This window comes from Scleropages formosus, chromosome 11 (genome assembly GCF_900964775.1).
Source record: "Scleropages formosus chromosome 11, fSclFor1.1, whole genome shotgun sequence".
Taxonomy (NCBI): domain Eukaryota; kingdom Metazoa; phylum Chordata; class Actinopteri; order Osteoglossiformes; family Osteoglossidae; genus Scleropages; species Scleropages formosus.
This window is the reverse complement of record NC_041816.1, coordinates 13779180-13805084: the sequence shown is the minus strand read 5'-3', so window position 1 is coordinate 13805084 and position 25905 is coordinate 13779180. Positions and strand designations below refer to the sequence as shown.

The 25905-nt window shown below is 40.1% G+C and overlaps 1 protein-coding gene across 2 annotated transcripts in view; it reads left to right on the top strand.

Annotated features, from left to right (window-relative positions):
- LOC108941199 (cytosolic carboxypeptidase 4-like) overlaps positions 1-25905 on the top strand; it is a 112470-nt gene that overhangs the window by 40537 nt on the left and 46028 nt on the right. For both annotated transcript variants that reach the window (XM_018763867.2, XM_018763868.2), the window contains exons 8-18: positions 508-716; positions 944-1112; positions 3206-3270; positions 4666-4782; positions 7506-7951; positions 12314-12397; positions 14481-14570; positions 14907-15055; positions 15686-15773; positions 15881-16019; positions 16224-16377. In XM_018763867.2, the coding sequence (XP_018619383.2) occupies positions 508-716; positions 944-1112; positions 3206-3270; positions 4666-4782; positions 7506-7951; positions 12314-12397; positions 14481-14570; positions 14907-15055; positions 15686-15773; positions 15881-16019; positions 16224-16377 (1710 nt within the window). The remainder of the gene's footprint in view (positions 1-507; positions 717-943; positions 1113-3205; positions 3271-4665; positions 4783-7505; positions 7952-12313; positions 12398-14480; positions 14571-14906; positions 15056-15685; positions 15774-15880; positions 16020-16223; positions 16378-25905) is intronic.

Below are 25905 nucleotides of genomic sequence, written 5' to 3'. Positions count from 1 at the left end.
AATGAAAAATCACACTACTTTTCAAGACTCTGGGAAATGGTGGGACTGGCCTAGATTGGTGGCATAAACAGAGTAGATAAGAGATTTTTTAAAAAAGTTTTTATTTACAAAGAAATCTATTTTAAACCATGCGATTCTAATTTTGCACATTTTAAATGTTTTGTACAAAACTTTTCAACCAAATAAAATTGTTGTAAACATTAATTTTGACCTAACCTTGAACCTTAAACTTTATTAAAATGATTATGTCAAAACTAATGAGAAGTGTCTTTTGTCAGAAAAAATATATGTGTTCATATGGAATGACAATTACTTTGGACAGGCACGTCCAGTATAAAGTCTATTGAACTGAGCAGATGTATTTTTAGCAGCCTTTGCTTTCTGGGTTGTAAAGAAACTTCTCCCTGATGTGACCCATATGGAGGAAAGACGGAGAGCCGAAGGCTGCGAGTTCCTAGCCAGGAAGCGGCAGCACCTTAAAGCACATGTCCTCCGTCTTCTTCCCAGACGCCAACAGCAGGTGCGCCGTGGCTAAGGGCTACATCTCGGGCCTGCTGAGGCTGTATGAGGACTGGCACCACAGGGACATGGGAAACGGCTACGTGACCATGTGCAAAGCCCTCCTTCGCTGCCTACAACATGCCACCAACACATCAGCGGCTAGGGCTGCCGTCGTGGCTGAAGGGGGCATGGGCCTGCTCTTCCACACCACACAGGTGAAGCCCGACCAGCCCTGGCCCTCATTCATTCCACCTCCTTTATTCACCTGGCAATTATCTTTCCCCCCTATTTTTACCTCTTTCTCTCAAGTTACTATTGGCATTCAGTTTTATTGCCCTTTACTGGTTTTTCATATTTACGTACTATAGGCACAACTTGAACTCTGAACCATAAGGTCACTGAACTCATGTCTTTTAAGCACTTTCATATTCTGTGTATGAAGTCCTGCTTGGACAATAAGGGTCTGGAGTCTCTGGTGGACGCAGCTGTCCAGCTCATGAGGAAGTGCTACCCAAAGTGCCCCGTGCCCCTCCGCTCAGGCTACAGTGCCTACATGTTCCCCCTGCCAGGGAGGCCTGTCCCTGACTGCATCATGACATCAGAGCCCCAAGGTAAACCTTGTCTCTTCTTCTCTGCACTAGCCTTTATCGAATACTCGCCTTGCAGAAAACCTCTTCTCCAGTGGAGTAGGAAACTGCAGAGCACTGTGGCTCGATTATATCATACAGTATGGACTATCCTCCTATAGTCATACAGCTCTGCAGTCACCGCATCCACTTCAGTTAGACTGGGAATTTGCAGCAAAGGTCTTGAGCTATTTAGTTATGCGTTTTCAGTTCTATGCAGTCATTTGCTATTAGTAATTAACTTTCACTGTGCATCGTTTTATATTGTTTTCAAAAAAAAAACAGTCCCAACTCCACATGTGTTCAGGGAATGAACTCATGAGTGGATTAAATTAATTATACCGGCACATGTGACAAGTAAACGCGTACCAAACAAAAACAAAAAGGACCAAGTTAATAAACAAACAAACAGATAAATAGATAGATAGGTAACTTGCTAAAATTAATTGAATTTCATTTAATTTTACTGTGGCTAGTAAGTGTCTTTCAGAAAAATTTATTTTTTGGTGCTCTCAAGTCTCCTCAGATAGCTTGCGGTACAACAGCTGTCAATCGAATTGTCAGCAAGAATAATATTTGGAGACACGTCTTTCTATTGTCTACATCGTAACGTCTGGCGAGTGATTCGCTCAGGGAACACAGTCCCTGTTACCCTGGCAACCCAGTCTGATAACAGTGCAACTGCAAGGCGCGCTGTCAGGTGCCGTCCTCATTTATCTCCACAATGAGGTAAACCCCCCCAGCCGCACTATTTCCGTAGAAGCTCGCACTGCAAGGACATGTCAGGTTAATTCACCGGTGTAAGTAAACAGCAAACCTGCAGGTTGCTTATTATCATTTAGTATAACAAACATATGAAAACAATTCCACACATCGTGTCTTTCCCATTCGCTGACTTAATTTTTACCTCAGACTTGTTTGCTGCCTTCTATTTGGGTCTGTCCAGTGACGCATCTTTAGCAAGCCAATTCAGCCGGCATTAGGAACAGCGACTTGTGTTATGTCAGACGTTTGGAGCGACGTGAGGGAAATAAGCCTTTTTTTCCCCCGAGATATTTTCTGGAACTTTCTTTGCCTCTGCTGAAAGTTAACACATTTCACGTAGGGATTTCGGTGTTCTTGCTCCACGGAACGCCGAGGCCTGTTTTTTGTCCAGGCGCCGGTGTCACAATAGCGCGGCCTCTTAACGGGTTCCTCTATCATCGGTTGTTTAAGGTCTGTCACAGGAACATCAGCGTCAGCAAGCCTTTTAACACCTCAGTTAATGATTACCCCCGCTGATGACTGACATTCATGATAATCACCATTAGAACTGCGCTCTCTCCCATCAGCCAGTGCTGCCAGGAGGCAGACAGAGGCCTGCCATGTTTCTCGTCTTTCTACCCCTTCCTCCCTCACCCTCAGGAGTTTTGCATCTCTGTTCAATTCCTTCTGCCTTTTTTCCCCCTTTGTAAACCTTTTCTTGCCTTTCCATGCCCCACACAGACAAATCTCGAAATCAGAATATTTGCAGACGCCATGCTGAATGAAGTCGTTAAGTTACAAGCAGGATTTCTTCAAAAATTACCCGCTTGGCAAAGTTTGTGACCCTTTTTAAAGAGCAGGAAATGGACTGGCAGAGTGCTTAGAATTTTTCCTTCTGTATTTAGAGCCCAGTGATGCATAGCCAGGGATTAAACTACTGATTGAACTGTATTTTCATTCGGAAATAGACTGCCAATTGACCTTTTTTCAAGGCATCTCAGTATTTCTCTGAAACATTGCAAGTGCCTTCAGATAACAGAATGCATTGTTTATACATTATGAAGTGGGAAATAGCTCGACTTAATTTCTTTTTTTTTGCTGGTGTCAGAAATGTTTTACAGATTTGATTACATAAATAGATATTTACTCAATGGGTGCATATAGCATATATTACATGTACTCAATGGGTGCATATAGCACACACACACACACACACACACACACACACACACACACACACGGTTAATTCACATTATAAATATTTGCATGTCATTTGAAACAAAATGGACAATGAATCCTGAGACAGAACGTATTTTATTGTAATAACCTTTAAGAATACAGCTCTGATGATGACAGCAATGATGGCAACAGAAACGATGACCAGAGCAGCAGGGACTACGTAAGTAACACTTTCACTTTCTCCTCTGTACGTGGCAACGTGGTTCGAACAACCAGCCAGCGAGTGAGCAGTTTCACTATCGTTTCTTTCACTTAAATTTAGTGCAGTGATGTTTGACTGGCCTGGTCTTGTCCCTCTGGGAAAGGACTGTGGGTGCTATGCAGCTGGTGTGCCCTCTATGAACCATTCCCACTTTTAGTCTGGTTACAGACCCATAATGCACCCATACATCAATGCCACTGCAGCAGGACCCTCTGCCAAATGCACATTGGGAACCCATTCTATTGTACTTATTTTTCTATCATTTATTTATTTATTTCTCACACAGACACACACACACACATTGTCTGAAACCGCTTGTCCCATGCGGGGTCCCGGGTAGCCAGAGCCTAACCCGCCAGCACAGGGCACAAGGCTGGAGGGGGAGGAGACACACCCAGGACGGGACGCCAGTCCGTTGCAAAGCACCCCAAACGGGACTCGAACCCCAGACCCACTGGAGAGCAGGACCCGGTCAAACCCACTGCACCCCTCTTATTTATTTATTTATTTATTTATTTATCTATCTATCTAACCTCCCTTTCTCACTTCCTAACCTTGCCTGATGCTATTTGTAACTGGCCATTGGCTTTTGAAAAAACATTATTGTATAGGAACATAAAACATTTGCTCTTCGTGGGGATGGCACACTAAGAATTCAGAAATGCATGCCAGGCATTTGTTTATCCGGTGTTAAGGGATATCGTTATCTATATTTCTACCATATTATCTCTGTTTTCCAAGCAAAAGTGGCAGTAATATATTCAGTAAGTGACACCAAAATACGGAAAATTGGAAGATTACAAAGCATAACCTGAATGTGTTTTGGCAGAATTATTTAATGGATAACTTCTTGTGAATTTTACCTAGCACTGGTCTTCAGGCTAAAGCTGCAATGCCTTCTTTTCATTTGCCAATAAGCAGAGGGAGGTATGTGCCAAGTACCTGTTCATTAAATCAAATACCCAAACTGATATACTCCGTTGCATACAGTTTTAAAAGGGAAAAATCTAAAAATAAAGTGCAGAAAAAGATTAGCTAAGAAAATAGTTTGACGAACTACAAAAGTATCAGAAGAGATATGTTGAAGAGCAGCTCACGACACAGAACGACAAACTGAAGCATTTGCAAGACTTTCATATTCTGTATTTTCTGACAGAATAGCTCTTTGCCCGTGTGGTAGGACAGCTAAGCTCCTGCTCTCACACTGGTTTAATGGCTGCAATTGGCTGAGGATTAAAAAAGTACATCTGCAGCAAACCTAAATATTCCTGTTAAATATCAGAATGCTTTTCTCTGATCAGTACAGATTGACTCTGTGTGTGTACATGTGTTCGTGTGTGTGCATTTGTACAGGATGATGACCTCGAGACAGACCTAAAAAAGCTGCGTGTGAAACCGGAACCAGACCGACCCATGGAGGAGCTGGGCCAGTATGTGGAGTTGTGTCCAGAGTTGCACTGTGATTTTCAGGTTAAAATTGCACCACCACACTGACACCTGCACAGAACTGGTACATGACAGCTGGATCACACCCACTTAAAATGCCCCAAGAGCTCACCTTCAGCATACATTAGCCTACGGTCCAGTAGGTAGTGTAGCAGTTAGAGCCACTGTCTAACAATAAAAATAATTACACAAATCAGCTACACCTAAACAGCCAATGATCATAGTTTTAAGAGCCTAAAACAGAAGTACTGATATACTTCTTCAGTGACACATCCATGTAATAGATTATGATCGCAGGTGTGACTACATCACTTACTCAGATGCAAACACCTGTTTTGTACGAATTATGTAGGACTTTCTGGTTACTGTAAAAACATATATGTTCACAGAATTTTCTCATGTCACTGCTTGTCCTACATGTTTACTATTCTACTGCTTTCTTATTATCATTTTAATTCCTGCAGAGAAGTTCTGTTATTATTTATTTAGCCTTTATATATGTTATCAGAAAAATGAAGAACATTTCTCTTCTGATGTGAGCACCATTTGCATTTTGAAAGCTGAAATAAATGTGTTTCCTCTCTACAAGGAATATGTGTTGCTAACTAATATGTTTGCATAAAACTTTAGTGTGTCTTCATCCAGGGCGGAGTTCAATCCAGTGTGATGGCCTTTCATGTGTTGATGAGAATAAATGAATTGAAATGTCAACATGGTTCCAGTTAATCCCTCTTAGCTGAATCTCATTGCTGCTTGCGCCAATATTTTAATTCAAATAATATCACTTATAAGATTAAACACTGACATTGAAAAATTTTGTTTTTCAATTAATTTATGGCTGTCTTGCGCTGCATAATTATTCAGCTTGTTGTGAGATGGCAAGTAAATTAAATGCTTCTCATCTTGGACTCCTGTTTTTGAGAACAAAGTAACAGGTAGAATTTAAAACATTGTAAAATATTTCCCAATAGACTTGTTTAATGGAAATGAGCCATCACTGGGAGTTTAGCTGAAAATAGATTGTTTGTTGCTATATTGGTATTTGTTGGCCTGTTTGGGGAATGGGTAAAGAGGTCAATCATTGATGCTTTATTTGTTTGCAGTTTATTAAAATACTTTTTAAGTTAGCATATTCATACAATATGGAACTTTATTACAGTGGTTCTTTCATGAAAGATTTTTCCTTATTTTCTTTTCATAAAGGTGTTAATAGAGGCTGTATTACACCTTGGTTTAGTCATTGATTACAGCACTACCATAATGTGAGTATGTACATACCTATAACAATGAAGTAATTTAGAATATAATAAATAGTAGCACATAGTGGCAATGATATTATATATACAATCAATTACTCCCTCACTCACTTTTTTAACCACTTGTCCTGGTCAGACTCACGGGAGTACAGAGCCTATCCCAGAATCATTGAACACATGGCAAGGGAGAGTACACCCTGGACAGGATGACAGTCCTATACAGAATCATATAACAATTTCTATACAGCAATGATTGTAAATTATTTATAACAATTATGTCATTTTAAATTGAATATAGAATGAAGCTTTTTGGTGGCATTCATTGTTGCTAATAATAATGGAAGCATGATTTGAAGAATCTAGTGGTTGGTAGTATAAATAATATATTTGTTATGTTCTGAAAGTGTCTGTAATTTTTAATATGTGATAATAGGAACCATCTGTTCATTTGATTTCCTATCGTCCCAATGCAGATGTGTCAAAACTGAAAGCCACCGAATAATATCCTGACCAGCACACAAGGAGTTCTTTTCAATCTGCTTCTTTATAAGATTCTTTTCAGTATACTTTGTAGAAATAGTCTGAAGATGGGATTGTAATGTCAAATGAAAAGATGAGGGAAAAGAGAATGGATGTTTTGTCAGTGGTTTTTTGAGGAAATCTTCACATAGATGAAAAGCAGTTGACATTAATGAATAAAGTATCAAATAGTTCTGGATATGGATATGCACACATGGTCTTGGATATGGGGAATGAATATTGAATAACACTGAAAGCTATTAGAAGTCAAGCTGATTCTTCAGTCTGTCTTGAATATTTATTATGTAACTAAAAACCCGCTGGAGAAAATGTCAAAATCAAAATTACATTTTTACATGGTTTACCAGTAAAGTAAAGTGTAAACCGCTGTATAAAATGCTGAATTGAGTGAAAGCTTATATTTGTAGACATTTCTTATAGACTTTAATCAGAATGCTGCTGATATGAAGAGGCAACAAAAAAGTCCAGATTCACACGTATTTTTTGTGCTGCCATTAGTGAAATTATCTGACATAGGTTAGCACAGAGTGAAAACGGACACAGCTTTCATTTGACCATGAAACAGGAGTCACCCTTTAGCAGGTGTTTACTGCTTCTTGACATCAATCTGCTTTCTCCTGGAAGCAGAAGATTAGAGAAAGTACCAGTCTTGACCTCTCCTTGGAAAGGAGTAGCAGCTATAAAAACAAAGCTATATTTATGCTATACCAAATATTCAGTACATAATTTGTAATTTACAGCTTTTCCCTTGAGAAGTTTGAAGGTATACATCAGTTATACTGTGAAATCTCCCTCGTGAGTGTATAATTGACTGGAAATGTACCTAAGCAGTTGTATCTTTCACTTCATTGGTACTACAAGTACACTGTAGCACACAATATCCCATGAGAACAGAAGGGAGTGAGAGCAAAAATACCAACTTATCATGGGCATTGTTGGTTTTATTCTCAGGATTTGGACTCAGGCTCTGAGGAAGAGGAGAGCTCAGACGAAGAGATTTTACTCTGCGGCAAGCTCAGCCATGAAGGCAGGAACCATGAGGGCAAGAGAGAGATGGGTTATGTTCACGGATATAGAAATTCCACTTTTAAGAGCGCACCCAGAGGCCTCATAGACCAGGAGCGAGATGGCCTTACAGACCATCTCAGAGCCAGAGACCTCCACAACCACTACCTGAACAGCTACAAGGCCAAGGAGGACACACCTGGAATGGTGGACAGGTTACTTGAGAAGCATGGCCCATGCATCCCCCATCACGACCCACGCACATATGCAGCTGCCGCTGCACGCACAAACTCTGTGGCAGGATACTCCATCCTGGCCTTCCCTGATTTCTGGGGCCATCTTCCACCCTGCTGCCAAGAGCTGATGGCAGAAAGGAAGCCAAAGGTGCAAAGGTATTTATTTCCTTTCTACTGCTGATCGTTCAAATTGATTTACTATGTGAAAGCTTTGCAATAACATGCCCTAATCTGACATTTGCTTTTAATGAAAAATACAATTTTGCCAAATACCTGGTAATAGCAAAAGTGTTTTGTGTAGTGAGAGTGAGATCCAGTACTGAAGTATGCTATATATTTTGATTCATATAATATAGAAAAAGTTATACTTTTTATTTAACTTTTAATTGGTTATTTTTCAGTTAATTCTATTAATTTATGAATTGATTATTTATTACGCCATCTGTTTTTGTCTTATATTTGATTACCTTCGCTATTAGTATTGTTCCAGTTGATGGTTTGGCAGCTGTTATTTGATGAATCTTTCCTTAGTAGATCTCCTAAAACTCATTGAATTGTTTTGTTTGATTTAGCTGAAGAGTGAGAGATTGCTATTACACTCATAAATAATCAAAGCATTGCCAGTTACTGAAAGTGTAAATAATTTATTGAATGCTTCATTTATTTTGAGGTGGTCTTTGTAAGTCAGCTCTGGTCAGCATTCATGCTTGACCGATCCTGTTTGTTTTCAGCTGCCCTCTCTTGACCTGACTGGGCAGGCTGCTTCCTGAATCCTACACGAGTTGTGAGGGTTGAAATTGTAATAGATTTCTGTTGTAAAGGTTGCATGGTTATCTGATGTCCTAAATGGCTAGTGTTCTCTGCTTAATCCCTAATTAGTAGCTATCTGTTGGCTTCTTTTGTTGTGATCTGATGGATGCAAATCTGTAGCATCTGTGCCATACTTTACCATATAACACCCATCATTGCCTTTGATTCTGCTTTTTCTAAGGACACATTATAACACTGTATATTAAGAACATTTGATGTAAGTAGCTTCAACAGCCTGTGTTGATAGTTAGTCACCCACTAAACCAAAGTGGAAATGTCACTCACCACCTCCTCAAAATGTCATTAGAATTTTCTATGAAAATGTTGAAATATGCACTGACATATTAGTCTGCACTGGAATATCCATGTTTTTTTGAAGAATTATATGACTGGCAGCACAGGCACTGGAAATATTCCAGACTGAAAAGTTTGAACTGAAAGTGCAAAAGTCACTTTCTACTTTCAAAAGTTAGCCACATGGATATTTACAGTATACATATGGAAGCCTGCTTAAATGTGCTTCACATGAAGTCCTGTAGATGTTTCACTATATGAATATATGAATCACCAGTAGATTACATTATATTCTTATTATTATGTTTGTGACTAATTTTATAAACACGTATGAAGCTTAGTTTTGATTCACATTTTTATGTACTTTATCTTTGCATGACTTCAGAACTGCAAGACCGCTATTTATTTTCAACAATGTTTGGCTGAAGAACCACAGAAGTCACCCCAAAGCTGAACTGGACTTTAAGAGTATAAATGATTTAGCTGTTGTCACTCATTGGTTTCAAGTCATGAGGCACAGTTTTTGAAGTAATGTAGCACACTGTACTCGGTTCAGATGGGGCGAAGAAGGACGCGCGGACAGCGTTCATTACGAACGTTCATTGGAACACTGGCACGCAGCAAGAAGTGTAGGCATGAATACAAGGAAATAATGCTCTCGGTCTGAGGACCCCTCTTCTTCAAGGACCTGCACCTCAAGCCAGCCTTTCCAACTTACTTAGTGCCGCTCAGGCTTTCCTCTTCTCCTGACACTGGCCAATAGACACTCACCCCCTTATATTCTCCGTGAGCCCACACAATGGTTGAACACTTAATTCACATTTTACCCACGATTCTCAACTATTTACAATAAACCCATTTTCCTGCTCAGACACCCCCCAGTAACGCCGGTTGTTATATTAGCATTCATTTTAAATCAAAGGGCCAAAAAATACATCTACACAATACATGCATAAAATTAAAACATCACACTTAGTGTAATATCAGTCTGTCCTTACTTAATGGTTCAGATTTAGTGTAATTTGTGCGTCTAATTATAATTACTCTGCTATGGTTTAAAGAAGCCAGAAGGAAGTTTTGCATCATTGGCAGTGATAGCAGGTAAACGTTGCACCAAGCACAAACTCCAGGGAGTGATGGTAAAACGGAATGTGTTAAATTGAATTTTTTACGGAGCCTTCCAGTTGGAGTTCAGGTGGAATGCCTTTAACTGATGTCTAACTGTGGGAACTAGGGAAATGGGGAGATCAATGGAGCAGTGGCCCTGTTTAATTCATCCTCACCCAGCATGACTGAAGGCCCTAGCTTTGTGTTGTAGTTACTGTGAAGCTCCCCTGCCTGCCTCTTTATCAGGCCATTTACACAACCCATTTTACTGTTAGTTTGTCAAGCTTGCAAGAAAGGAAAAACATGCAGCACACTTTGATCTTCCCCCTCTACGATTCCAGTTTTTTCCCTTCTGCGTTGTCTGCAGCAGATTTTCCTTGTCAAATAAATAGAAAAATGAATAAATAAATACACTACTAATCCATTCAGTGTTCCTTTTCTAATAATTATTGCAATGTTTGCAGAGTCATGAACATTCAAACAATGAATGAAGTAGTTGTGTGCACACTTTTGCAGAGCTGGGTACTTTACACCCCAAAATTTAACATGATGCAGAGAGAGCATAAATCCACATGGTGAGTTTAAGCCAGTGTTTAAACATTCTGAGAAGTTTCACAGAATGAAAAAAAAAAAATAAAAAAAATAATTAAAAACAGTAATTAGTGATCCAGTTTATTGCTCTGCGTGTTGCGTACTCATAGTTTCCTAGAATTCATGTGATAGCTTGTTTTACGGCAGTGGAAACATTTCAGGAAAGCATTTTTCAGATGTTCAAAGTATGATTTTATTCTAAGCTTGAGTTTAAATAAAGGTTACGCTTGAAACACACATTAATCGTAATCTTTCTAAAATGGTCAGTAGCTTGAACGTTATGAAGTCCACAGGGAGGAAATGCACAATTAGGTTTTAAATGTTTTGAATACATTGTTTCCTGGAGTTAATCAGAAAACAGGGTTTAAAGACATCTGAAATGGACGATATCTTTAATATATTATCCTGCAGGGCATTTAAGTTTAAGGGGTGAATACAAACTGTTGAACTCATTTTATTTGCTTGGTCAGCTTTGCATTGTAGCAGAATGTGAAATACATTCACCTTGCAATGTATGAGATTATTTAAATGCATCTTCTTTTATCTAATGATATGGCACACCATTGCGTGAAACTACGAGGATTTAAAGCTTTAGTTTCCCCACGCCAAATTTTATGATTACTTACAGGATCACTGGAATGATAATGGAGGGGCTGTTCAAAAGAGGACAGGTTTCATTATTGGATTGTTTACCACTGTCTGGACAAGTGAGCCTGGTAACTGTCACAAATGCAGGGAACATTGTCCACCCTCTCTCTCAAGACCCTTTAACTGGGTTCCTGTGTCTCACACGGAGGCCGTAACTGGGTCCCCATGGCTCAGACAGACTGCTTCTGATCAAACACATGGGCCGACCAGGCAATGTGACACGGTGCCCACCACCATTCTATCATGGAGTTTATTAGGTCCTTTGCTGTTTGTGTCAGGTTTTCATCTTTTCTTTTTTCTTTTTGTCTGGTCTGACTCTGAACCCTGTGGAGCTTTTTCTTGCTGTCAGTAACCTGGCGTTTGGGGTTGGACATGATGGGCTCTCTCTGATTTGGTACTCTTTGCATCTCTCTCTTCTGATGGGGGGACTTAGACTTTAGGGTGGCCATGATGTTGATGTGAATCATAAAAGGAAAGGCTGCTGCAGGTAACGCAAATGTCAGCTCCCTCTGTCGACTCCCTGTGAAAGGGAAGCAGCACTCGCCACCGAATTTGGATCAGCTCAATTAGACATGTGAATGCAAAATGAAAATGTACTTACACACAGAACTTTTACATGTACTTTTACATTTTACATGTCCAAATACATCGCACAGTCCTATGAGGACAGCACCAGGAAGATTGTAGGTGAAGATTGTAGATGCTGGGATTTACCGTTCAATGCTCTGTGTCACTGTGTGAGAAGACGCGATGAAAATAAATTGAACTGAATTGAACCGAATTGAAAAAGTTAAAAAATTCATATGTGAATTATTTTTTGCACTTAAACTTGGTATAAAGAAAATAGCTTCGAAGACAAATGGATTGATTGGTGACCATCTGAGAGTAGCATCTCAAGCACTCCTTTGGCATCATGCACTTCATGCCGTGTACAGAATTCATTGCTTTGACCCCTTGCAAAGGGCTGCTGCTGATATAAAGCCATCACTGAGTCCCTTCTTCTCATTAATATACTTGTTTTGAATTTATTTTGACACGTTAAACATCTAGTGTTGTTCTGTTTTCCAGAGAGAGAGTTTTTGAAGATATTCTACGCTATCTGCACCCTGAGGATCTTATTAATAAGGTTGTGTTTGATTTGGAAGACCCCAGGTAAGGCACTTATCCTGTAAGGGAATATTCTGGCTGATGCAACTGTTGCGTGTTACATTATAAACATAGCTTTGCTGCTGCAGTTGTCAAACAGATATTTATTATTAATGGTTCCTCCAAATACAAACATGATTCTAATTATCTTTACTCAAGGGGGTTTCCTTACGTTCTCACCTTATTTTTCTTGGTCAAGCCCATGACTTCAGTCCTAAGGCATTTGCTGCTCGTGCACCGAAGTCCTCTAAAAATAAGTATTGAGCAGTCATCTATCGGGAATATCCATATTCTCTTTGTACTGGAGTCCGCCAATGCTGCTCTGTGCTGTATGTTTTGAACGTTCAGTGCCTGAGGCAGTTTTTTTTTATAGCTGTGGAAGTAGAGGTTGTCAAGAATAGCATATATCCAAGAGTGCTCAGCCATCTACCTTGGGCCTCCAAATGCATTTGAAATAATGACATGCACAAGTTACAGCTTAGCATTTCATCTCGGGCTTATTGTTGGTAGCACACATTTGCATAACAACACAGAGGATCGGGATCTGTCATATTGTGTGTGTGCTTGTGTAAGTGTGAGTGTGTGTTTTTTGTGTATAGACCCAATCCCAGCATGAGGCGTTGAACATTTCAGTATAAAGGATTTTCTTATAACTAATTCAGGCATAATACATGTTTTAGATTTCCGCAGGCCATATAGAAATCCTGTAGCTGTAACAATGATTAGATCTTGAAAGGAAAGGATTGCACTAAGCTCTGAAGAGATTAATCAGATTTCTCCTCACTAAATAAAATGCTTCAGTGTTTTTTTTAGCATGCCTGTTACAAATACCTTTTTACTTTTCTTTATTGCACACGCGTATTTGCAGATGTCTATATTAAGGCATGGCATGCATTTTCTTTTAAAATCAGATTGATAGTTGCATATGGTGGTGATAATAGGAAGGTGATTAGGAATTGTCGATATTCCGGTAAAGTTTTATGCAGCTACTTTTGTGATGAACGTCGGTGCATGTGGTGAAGGAAACTAACTGTACTTAAGAGTCATACATCTGCAGCCATGCCTCTTTCTCCTAATGTAATGCACAAATTGTATTTTCTATGAGATGTATGCTGTTTTGGAGAAAAGCGTCTGCTAAATGAAGACATGTAAATGTAAATGCGTATCGGTCACGTTCAGAACAATAAATTAGAGCAAAAACCCAAGGGCATCTTAAAGGAACCAGGGACAGCTGGTAGCATAGTAGTTAGAGCTGCTACCTTTGAATCCCGAGGTTGTAGATGTGAATCCCATCTCCAGCTGTAGCACCCTTGAGCAAGGTACTTACCCTATGTTGCTCCAGTAAAATTACCCAGTTGTATAAATGGCCAAGATAATTGTAGGTGTTAGCTTAACACTGTAAGTTGCTTTGGAGAAAAGTATTAATGCAGCAAATAAATATAAAGAGCCCGTATGTCTGTTGGGACTGTACTGTTAACACATTTTAGAGAAAACCATTTATTTCTAAACCATTAATCATGTTTAATATTTGAAAAAAGATGAAAAAAACAAAAGAAAAATCATTTGTTATTGATGCTAAATGCAGTAGCATTCATAACATAGTTGAAATACTGTAAAATCTAAGATTTCTCTCTGGGATGGTGCGGAATAATGCTTTGAATTTTATTGTTTATAATTAATGACCACAGTGAGTATTTATATTCTCCTCAAGATTGGTCACACAGTTTCCCGCTGTTCACATTCTCCTAATTTCTAACTCATATATAAAGTATAGTGTGAATGAAAACATTTATAATAGCTTGCTACAATTTTCTGCATTATTATGGTTCATAGACTTTTCTTCTAGCATTCACAGTTAATTGGTTTGAATGAAGCGACTAACCAACAGATACGACGAATTGTCTTATTTTATCTCTGCTGGATGGTTTAGTACAGAGAGTGCAAAAAATAGAGCTCTTCAAAGTTAAAAAAGAATTCTTTAGTAAACTGGAAATTGAACATGCCTAGCTATGTGTTGCAAACTTTGCTTGTGTTTCTAAGAATATGAATGCCCTCAGAAACGCTTGTTCTCCTTCGATCTCCTGCTTAGCTCCCAGGTGAACTCAGAACACTCCGGCTCGCTCCGCTTCTTCTCTAAGTTTGAGAGTGGGAATCTGCGCAAGGCTGTTCATGTCCGCAGGTAAATCTTGGGCATTATCAAGGACTCCAAAACATGCGATGCATGTGGGGACACTTGTAGCTTTAAATGATGCCGCTACTGAGTTCCGGAGGCTTCGAATATTTAATCTGACAGCAGCTTCAGGTCTTCAGTATGAATTCCACACAGCCAGTCTATGAGATTGAATGGGGCAGTGGTACCGAAAAGCCCCTGCTAAGCATTTATCAGCTTATTTTCCTCATGACAAAGTGACTTTGTATGCAGCTGCATTGTAGCAAAGGTCATACGGATGCATTGCGATGCATTACAGTGCATATAATGTATAATGCATACTGCAATCCCCTCCCACCCCCACAGCCACGAATATGACCTCATTCTAAACGCGGATGCTAACTGCTCCCAGCACCACCAGTGGTTCTACTTTGAAGTCAGTGGAATGAAAGCAAATGTTCCCTATCGTTTCAACATTATCAACTGTGAGAAAGCCAACAGCCAGTTCAACTATGGTAAGCAAGCAAGCAAGCAAGCAAGCAAGCAAACAAAGCAAACAAATATGCTGGGTAGTGGAAGAATAATACTGTTGTAAAATTTATACCAAGTGGGTGTCCTCAAAATATCTTCATACCGCTCAGAAAGCTGGAGAGATTTATTTATTTATTTATTTATTTGTTCTCCTGTGGTGTCCCCTGTACGGTCTCCATGTCTTAGACTGTTTTATTCATACGCTGAGCGCTAAAGGATGTGACTATGGCGAGTGACAGTCTCACCTCACCAGTTCTGGGGCATGGCAAAATGCCAACACACTATGCAGTCATTCTCGGATATGATGGTGTCGCCTTGAGACAAAAAAAGGGAGGAAGAAAGAAAGCAAAAAGAAAGAAAGGATAAAAAACCAAATTTGGGAAAATAATTATTTACAGTGGATTATATCCAATATCTGTGGAGTTGTTTATTATATGTCACCATCAGGTGTGCCTCACAGTAAGTATGGTTTCATTGCTACCAAAGCTCATTTCTTTACTCACCACTGGTTTATACACATGGTGGGCCAAGGACAGAGACCACAGTGTATGCCGACTGAGTGCCTAAGCAAGTGTCATAACTTAAGCATCTAATTGAGGCTCCTTTGACATCAGGGATGCAGCCTGTTCTGTACTCTGTGCGGGAGGCGCTAGAGGGCAAGCCTCACTGGGTGCGAGCTGGCAGCAACATTTGCTACTACAGGTGGGCAGGCAAACTGCATACTCCAGCAGCCTACTAGGAATACATTTGGTGCCGTTGTCTCTTTGGAAGTGGCTGTATGGCATTTCTTGTTTTTTCCCTTTTTACAGAAACCATTTCTGCCCAGTTCACAATCAGAATGGCTCCAGCTCTGCTTACTACACTTTGACCTTCACGGTGACCTTCCAGCATACTGATGATGTCTGCTACCTAGCCTATCACTACCCTTACACCTACTCTGCGCTTCAGGTAACCTGTTAACCCTGCCCACCTGAGGCGCTGGTAACAATACTCAGAAATACTTGTTTCACTGCAATTTATTTCTCTAACTTATCTTAATTGAGTGGCAGTGCAAAGACGCCAAACCGCAGAAGTGCTATCTGAATGGAGGTTTGCCCTGTACAGGAGAGTCCAGGGCAGCTGACGGAGTCCTATGGACATGTTGTGTTTCAGAGTCACCTTCAGCAGCTGCGGAAGTCTGTGGATCAGCGGAAGGTCTTCTTCCAGCAGCAGAGCCTGTGCAACACGATAGCGGGGAACCCATGCCCCCTGGTCACCATCACTGCCTGCCCACCGTCGCGCAGCTGGAGAGACCTGCAGCAGCTTCGTAAGTAAGACTGAAGGCTCTCATTTCACAACAGGAAATCTGGTTCCAGTTTGGCTATTTTGTCATGAAAAGTGAGTGCCCATGAAGACTGTATTTCGTAATGTGCTACTGCTGAGGTGGAAATTAAGTTTCTGAAGTGTTTGTGTCATGATGTTTCCTTGGTGAAGTGCGGGCTTCATAAGGAATTGTCACCATCTGCTATAGGCCATGGAAACCTGGAAGTGGGAGAGGTGCTGTGCTCTCAAAGCAGTACAGTGATGTCCAGCGTAACAGCTTGTCTGAGATTCAGGGTGACAATGTAACATGTAATTCTTACATTAGACAATTCAGTTGCTGCTCTGAATCATATTTAAATCCCTCTTGAGGCAGTTGCTTCATTATTTATTTATGTATTTATTTGCTGTTAATTATCTACAAACGTTTGGCTGCATGAAACTACTACTACTAATAATAATAACTACATTGCTAATAGCTGTTATTATTATTATTATTATTATTATTATTATTATTATTATTATTAACCAAAACAATGGTAATTGTTTTTCAGTTTGGGAAACAAGAAATTATTTTGCACATTCTATAGCTGCTCTGTCTTATCATTAATGCTACTTCATTAACAAAAGTAGCAAAAGCTACTAATCTTTGTGCACAACTCTTGAAAAAATCAATGACTAATAAATCAAGTGGCTTGACAATCTGATAAACCTCCCCCCCGTCCCAGTTTTTAATCAAAGCCAATTACTCGACTTTTCACCTTACTGGCTGCAGGCGTCATTGGTATTACAAAATACTTGTAGGAGAGCATTGCTCCCTAGGCTCTACCTCCAGCCCTGAATGCTTTTGGTTGACCACATATGTTACGGTAAGAAAAAAGTCAGAGGTTCCCAGAAATCCTCATTCACTGAAGCAAACATGGTGAAATTTGTGTTTTCTTGTCCTTCTTGCCACAGTTGGCTAGTGTCGCATGGCAGGAACTTGAACCCAGGTGTAAAGCAATTTTCAGACATGCTTTCAGGCCCCCCTGAATGGCCCCTGCTTCACTTGGGATTTGGGCACATTACCATGCTGACTGTGGCTGTCACTCTTGAATTGAATCATGAAACTATCCTTACTGGCCAGGCCTCACACACACACTCTTGTTACACTCAGAAGTAATTACAGTAATTTGCACTTACCACCGACAGGGCTGTTTCCTTTGTTTCGTGATACAATTGTATTTCACACTGACACCCTAAAATATTTTGCAGCACTGCAGATGAACAACAAATATTACTGTTTTGAGAGTAGAATCCAAGGAATTGTGTTTTCATCCTGCAGTCGCTTTATATAGATGTGTGCTTTGGTAGAACATGGTATGGCAACATAGAACTGGAGGATTTATTGTATATGTGAGAACTTCTAGTGCTTTAGTGAAAAATACCCAGTTGCATAAATGGATGTATTAAAAGTGGAATTCTTGCTTTCGAAGAGAGTAACTAGGCAACTAAATAATCTTTCCACTAATTGTTTGAAGCAATCAAGGACTAGAAAATTGGATACCTACATCACAAAAGTGTAACTCTAGCTTTCTTGCTGGCCGACATACATTTCTGGAAAAGTGTGCATGTGTTTCTTTGAACTGGAGCCAATGGAAGATGATGTGCTGCGTCGATGTGCAGCTTTGATGTGGAACAGGAAATTGGTACCTGTTAACTGCTTGGCACTACCAGTCTGTCGCTTCTAAATCTGAGCAGACAGAGAGGGCTTGGGGGGGATCTCTGGACTTTGCTCAGCACAGAAGTTCTTGGTGATGGATGTGAGGGGTACCTGGAGGGGGGGCGGGTAAGCTGACCTAGCTGTTCCTGCTCAGGGAGGCTCGCTGCAGGGACGTGGTCTGGCCCCAGTGCCTGAGAGAGCACCTTGGCTCTGCTCCCCGTGCTTATTAATATTGAGGTGAGACAGCTGCGGCGAGATCCCCAAAGAGACGCCCAGCATATGGCACACATGGCACATGGAGCAGCACAGGAATGTGTTATCACATCAGGCTCCCGTGTGAACACCATGTTTCGATTCCTGTAGGGATCAGAGTGTCTTCTGGATCACTCGGCATTATGGTGTCTAAGGACTCAAACAACTCCTTATATTTCCCATATGTTACCGGCAGCACATGTACAGTATGACATCAACTACACATGGTATTTGCAGTAGATTTCATTTTCATGCTCAGTCTTGACTACATTACTTAGCTGTGCTACATTATTAATGTGGTGTTAAATTTGAGGTGTTTTACACCATTACAGTTTACCTATGACTATATTTTAAATTTACTGTGCTACAAGTTTTTTAATTAAAATTTTATGACTGTATTACGAGGTGTTTGTATTTTCATAACTACATTAAGAAACTTGCGCGTTCTTAAGGTATTCCTCGAGTCTTGTGTTTAATGACGGATTATAAAGGAAATAAACGCAGCGATCAGCTTGCGCTGAAGCTCCATGACTGCAGGACTTCGTAGAGCAAAGTGTGAAGAGCAAACCCGAAGGTAACAAAGTAAATTGCTGCATGATTCAAATAGGATCTCATTCATCAGCCTGACTTCCCTAATTCAGCCCCTCATATCTGATGTTAAATTCTGTGTAAAAAAAATAGATTAAGCAAATCTTTATCATGGAAGCTTCATGTGAGCAGAGGAGGCTTGAAGAGCGTTTAGTTCCACAAGATCATTTGCTTGCTTCTTTTTGTTCTGACTATTATTGTTATTGTTTTTGTTGTTTTATTTAGCTGTTGCTTTTTTCAAAGATCACTTACAATGATTCACTACTTTCAACTATATAATTCCATTTATATACCTGTCCACAAAGCAAAACAACTTAATACACACTGTGGACAATTTAGAATCACCCGTTCACTTGAAACATGTGTCTTTTGGAGGTGCCACAAAAAAAGACTCAGAAGCAGGGCAGGGAATGGATACAAGCACCAAGTTTTCTTATTACAGGAGCACATCAAGCTTGGTGCTGTTAGGAAGAACCAATGATGTCGCAGCTGGCGTTGTCTGGACTGTGGTCAGGTGCATTTAGAGTCAAAGCTGGGGCTGGAATTACGGGAACAGATGGAACATGTGGTTGCTGGAGAAGCAGGGTCTATGCCGGGCAAGAGGTCTCAAGGTCAGAATTCGAGCGTGGTGAAAGACGAAACAGGGTCGACACCTAGGTCTTAGAAGGAGAGTAAGTGCGATGTGTTGGCTTCAGGCGTGTGTGCTCTTGCGAGATTCTGCAGCTTCTCAGTGGTGGCCTCCTTCTATTGATACTGGACCTGAGCTTTGTCCAGGTGTGCTGGCCTCACCTCTGGGAGATGCTTGTGGTGGGCGTGACATGTTTCTACAATATTATATGTTATGTGTAAGAAATCTGCGAGGTTACATTCTATGTCATGATGCTCTTATTCCTGAAAGCTTCTGACTGAATTTATTAAAAACATAGAGGAGAAAATAATTATTTTTCTGAATGCTTTTACCTAAACTGTTATACTAAATAGAATTAAGTCTCATGATTAGATACCTAGGAATGAGCCCAGCATAATTGTAGTGTGACATTTCTAATAATTAAATTGGAAATTAAAACCACATTTTCCTAAGCTTCATAGGACAAATTCATCTCCTGATTCAAAATGGACATCTCGGGTCTGTTAAAAAGTGGTCTTACCACTGCGCTACCAGCTGTCCCAACATTAGAAGGTTAGCAAGTTAAATAAATACTCCCTGAAATTTCTCCCTGATGCATATATGTGCTATAAAATTATATGAATGTATGCATGTTTTTACAATATTATAAGTAATGTATAGGAAATCTGCAAGGTTACATTCTGTGTCATGATGATCCTATTCCTGAAATGTTCCGACTGAATTTATTAAAAGCATAGAGGAGAAAATAATTATTTTTCTGAATGCTTTTACCTAAACTGTCATACTAAATAGAATTAAGTCCCATGATTAGATACCTAGAAATGAGACCAACATAATTGCAGTGTGACATTTCTAATAATTAAATTGGAAATTAAAACCACGTTTTCCCAAGCTTCATAGGACAAATTCATCTCATGATTCAAAATGGACATCTCGGATCTGTTGTAATTAGATCCTATTTGCATGTAACGGATGGGTGTTGCAAGAGTGTAAGATTGCTTTCCATTGCTAAAGGCTACCATTGTTCTTTACAGAAGGGCCAGTGCTCTCTGGTGTATTTTGTTCCAAAAGCCCTATTTACATAATGGAATATATCTTCAAAGTTTTAAACATTCTGACAATACATTTTGACATGAGACTTTTTGTGTCTGGGCATTGAACAAAATTGGAAATCAATGTTAAAAATAAAGGAAGTATATTTTTTTAGTGGTTATAACCTTTTTGATCATCTCTCCGATCATCTCTTAACACTTAATATGTCTTCATAACACTGTTCAAGATCAGGTTTAGAATGTACTCAAGGAAGATAAGGAAGGTGTATGGACTTAACATGTCAATTTGAAGTAGTGATGCTATCAGTTCTGCTTTTGAAAATGCAATGTTCTGTTATTTTAAGGATGTCATTTTTAGACACCCCATGTCGCTGTATAACATTGTAATTTTAAGAAGGAAAGGAAGAAACTGCATCCTAGGAAGAAAATGCATTATGACAGGTCACACATATCTGAAAATAATTCCCCTACTCCTCCAGCTGTTGTTAAGCCCCAGCATCAGTCCTCCACTCCCCAGTTCTAGTTGTAAGATGTCATCAATAATGTATTGTGAAATGTGTTACATCAGGAGTTTCCTCCACTGGGTTTTTAAAGCTCTTCAACTGTTGGGCTGAAATCACAAGGAACAAAGTATTTAATACTATAAATGCAATTATTTACTTGAGAACATAAAAATTTGGCGTAACTGAATTGACTTTCACCCTTATAAATTGGGTGAGCAAAAGAGAATTCAGCAGAACTGAAATGGGATTGTAAGAATTGTAAGAACAAAAAAACAAAATACTGAAGGTTTTAAACTTGTTTTTCAGTGTTTTGCGATTACAAGTGGTAGATATAGCACTCAAACATATTAACTAGATTATTGTAGAATAAACACACCTTTTGTTATTTTTAACACTGGAGGCTGAGCTGTGGGACAGTAAATCCTTTGAGATCTTTTGGTGTCCTTGAGTTGTATCAGTTCTTTCCCATTAAAGTGGTAAGAGAATGACTGCCAGGGACTAACAAGTGGCTCTTTGTCACAGAGATGCTCTGCAAAAGCCCAAGGGAACAACACAGTGCCATTTAATTCCATCTGACATAATGAATGCAAAGGTCCAGCTTGTGTGTAAGCATCAAGCAGGAGTTATTCATCAGCAATATGGGCAGATAGGAGATGTAATGGTGAGCAGCTAGATTTGTGACCCTGGAGGAGGGCTGCTGTTGCACCGTTTGGTGGGACACTTCATCTAAATTACATCAATAATACACACAGGTGTATGAATGAGCAGAAGAGCAAAAATTGAAAGCAGTTGTTTGTAAAGCCACTATTGTAAGTCACTCTGGAGAATTGTGTCGGGAGGCCACTTATGGATCCCCACAGAGAGCTCACACATAGTAATGGTAATATATTACTGTCACATTCTGCAAGCATGCTTTCTAGAATGTATTGCTGCTATGATGCTTTATGGATTCTGCCCAAAAGATGTAATTCAGCAAACTCAGTCATATTTAGGAGTACATAATAAAGCTGTTTCATCATGATGATGTTTCTCTGCAATATTTTCATCGAAATGGGGCAACTTTACAGTTCCTTAAAGGAGAACAATATCCATCCATCTCTTTTCAATAATTGCTTGTTCAGCACAGGGTCACTGTCACCGGGAGCCTATCCTGGAAGCATAGGGTGTGAAGCAGAGTAGATTATAAACTGCACAACAATCCATTGTCGGGCATATTTAGAAATTTAGACTCAGCATTTTACCTGAAACACATAACTTTGCTTGGGACTGTGGGAGGAATCTGGAACACACGGAGGAAACCCACATGAACATTGGAAAAACATGCACATAGACTGAGCTGGATTTGACCCAACATCTGAATTCACTGCCCAAGAGCTGTGAGGTACCAGTGCTACATGCTGCACCGCTGTGCCACCTAGGAAGGCGATGTGCTCATTTGAAGAAAGAAAAACACGAATTGTAATGTGTGTACCACTGTCAGCTCTGGTTAATCTGAAGACCAAAGACTAAGTGGTGATATCTTTGGAAATACTTTAACCATTGTTATTTTGATTTGGTTTGTAGGTGAGTCTAGTTCTTCTAAACACACCGATGTACATGCAGTGTGCCGACTAAAAGAAATGCAAGGGAACATAAAGCTTCAGTGATTATCGGTTTGTTCAAGCAAAGATGTGCAATTTGTACCTGGACAGCTATGGCACAGTGGGTTTGACAGCAAAGGGGGGTCTTGCACCAGTAGCGTGACAGCAACAGGAAGTAAAATACAGGGGAAAAATAGTCCCGTAAAGGACCTTCTCTTTAACAGCTCAGCTGCATTTGAAACTGTGCCAGCATGCCTCCCTATCTCATGGAAATGTGGCACTGGTCGTATACGGGATTCTTCTCGCTGGGAGCGTAAGCAGACTTGTTTGTGAAAGATTGGATCGAAAACTACCGCTGACTTCATTTGCTTAATGCTTTCAAAACACTCCCACGTCATTTCACCCCCTACACTGTGGATGCAGAGTATTAAAATCATTAGCAGATTAAGGTGTGAATGAATGCGGGAAAAAAGTGGGGTGCAATGGTGTGGGATGATGTGGGGAGTATTTTCAGCATCTGATAAGGCTCTAGTGTTATGTTGCATTAGTCCTCAATAAAAGACCAGCTAACCTCTCCAATTAACTTTAATTAGCAGTGTTAGTAGAAAGCAGGAATGTCACTGTTGCTGGCACAAGCATGTTGTTTGTTCCTGAGAATGCTTGTTTTTCGCTGCAGTGACATCTTTTGTCTACAGCACAAAATTTAGAAGCATCAGTTTTCTGAGTTTTTTTCCTAAACACTTTACTGATTTTTGCTACATACAGATTTTACCTTAGTTATACTGTAATGAAAGCCCAATTTCATGAAGAAACTTTTAATAAACAAATACAGTCCTACATATATAAAAACTTTTTTTCCAAGAATATTGAAATTTTCCAGCTCATGCAAGCTGTTGAAGGAAAATTCAATCCCTAGCTCTGGGCTGATTGTGACGCTCAGATTCTGTTCTCAGTACGAGTCATTGGGGACCCCCTCTCGACCATGTCTGGGAGCACACCTGCTGCTGGCCGTGCCACAAAATACTTCTTTATAAGGGGAGAACCTGGAAATGAGCCCTGCAGAGTCTTGAACTGCTGCCTGTGTGATACTGCAGCCTATCCAGTGTTACCTGCAATCCAGTTCAGTGTCTACCCTTTCTCAAAGAGTTTGACGCTTACACTTTCTCCTTTGCTGTAAATTCAACTGCATTTGGATCCTCTTACCTCATTGTCCAGTGTCCAGAATACTCTGTCCCTCACATAATGAATCCATCAAAGTTAAGACAGCATTGGCATTCCAAGGGATTCTCATGCTCAGTCAGAAGAGGCATGGACAGTACATCTTGCCAATGCTGTAGAGAAACTTTTAGGTAGTTTCCAGGAGGGAGAAGCTTCATGACAGGTTCTTCCCAACAATCTGTACTGACCTCCCTGTCCTTCACCTGTATCAAAAAGTTCCATTCAGACATCCAGCTAGCATTGCCAGAGTTATATGACAGGGTACCAAGTGAAACTATTCAGCAAAATATAAATCTTGTGAAAATTTATTATTACCCACCTCTGCATCCAGCATCTGCTGTGGGGACTGTTAGTACTTCTGTTCAGGTTTTCTTAGCTGGCCATATTATGAACAGGAGCACCTTGCAGCATTGGTGACTGCATCAGTTAAAATGCTGAAATCACTCAGCTGCTGCTATTAGTTGTAATCACTTGACAACCCAGGAAAATGCAATATTGGACTCTCGCTCACCAGATTATTACATTAACAAAGGACAAGCTAAGTCATGGGGTATTCCGCTGATTTACTGTATACCCTAGTTTTGGATACAAGCAGTAGACAGGCTATTGGGTTCCAGGTCAATAGACATTGTGACGTTCCCTTTGTGTCTGAATGTTCCTCTTCGTTATTTTGAAGAGACTTTCTTTCTCATAGTCATTCAAGTGTCCTGTGATTTTGTTTTATCCTTGGTTTGCTCTGCATGAGTCCACCTTTTTCACGGAGTAGGAGAGTCATTGTCTCGGAGTTCAGAATGTATAAGGCCTTGCCTGTCTCTTCCCTGTCATGCTAAATCTGTAGAGATCACCCATTCCTGCATCCCAGTAGGCATTCCCTTTGCACAGTTATGGTCAAGAGCTCCTCAGCTTATATGGCCCCTTCACTCCTGGGCTTGAGATGCTGGGGTGGTTAGCTCTACTATCCTGTGGTTTGGGAAGGCTATGGCCACAAAGACAAACCACTTTGATTCCTCTGTTGCCGCAAAAACGATCGCAGTGAGGACTGAGTCAGTGGCACACACATAGATACATGCCCACAAAGAACACTCCATGCTTATGTCTTGAGATATTCTGAATGTCTTTGTAATTATTGACCTCCACAGAGATCACGCAGCCCACCCAGTGCTCGTAGTAGGGGACGTGCTCTGTCTCAACATCAGGATGTATAAGTTTGGGGTGGTGGTGGTACTACTTTTTAAGCAAAACTAAATCCTGTGCTTCAGGCTAATTGTGACAACTACAGATTTTGTTCTTTGGACACCATGATCCAGGAGTTCTGCACCTAGATCCTCTTAACTTGCAGTCCAGTTATTACATTGACATGGTACTGACGATTTTTGTCAACAGAATACTTCAATTAATTTCATTATTGGTGGTATGACGGTGAAGCAGATAGCATTGGTATCTCACCGTGTCTGGACTGTTTAGCATAGGTTTGAATGTGGCTCAGTCTGTGTGATTTGTATAGTCTGCCTGTTTTCACAGGGGTTTCATCTGGCTGATCCAGTTTTATCCTCCGATGCAAAGATATATGGAGTGTGTGAATTTGCAAACAAATTTTTGTGCAGTTGCTCTTCAGGTCTTGCAGCTCATCCAGGGTATACTCTGCCTTACAATCTTCTGGGATAGGCTCTAAACCACCAGTTTATTTTTATATTTTGAAGAATGTCATCATCGTGATCACTCAGAGATGTGTATAGTGGTGAACTCAAGTGCAGCACTGCTACATACAATTACAAAGTTTAAGAGGTGGTCAGTGCTGATCCTGTGCAGTGGTAACATGAAATGTTCAAAATGAAGAGATGGTGGGACTTAAGCAAACAACAACAACTGGAGAACAAAGAACCCTTCAAGGGGGAGAGTACATAGGAATGAAGTACTTGGAACCAGAAGCAGAAGCAGAAAAACAGACATACTGAGCAGCAAAAAATTAAATCAGACAGGAATAGTGACATGCTGAATGAGAATCCACTGCT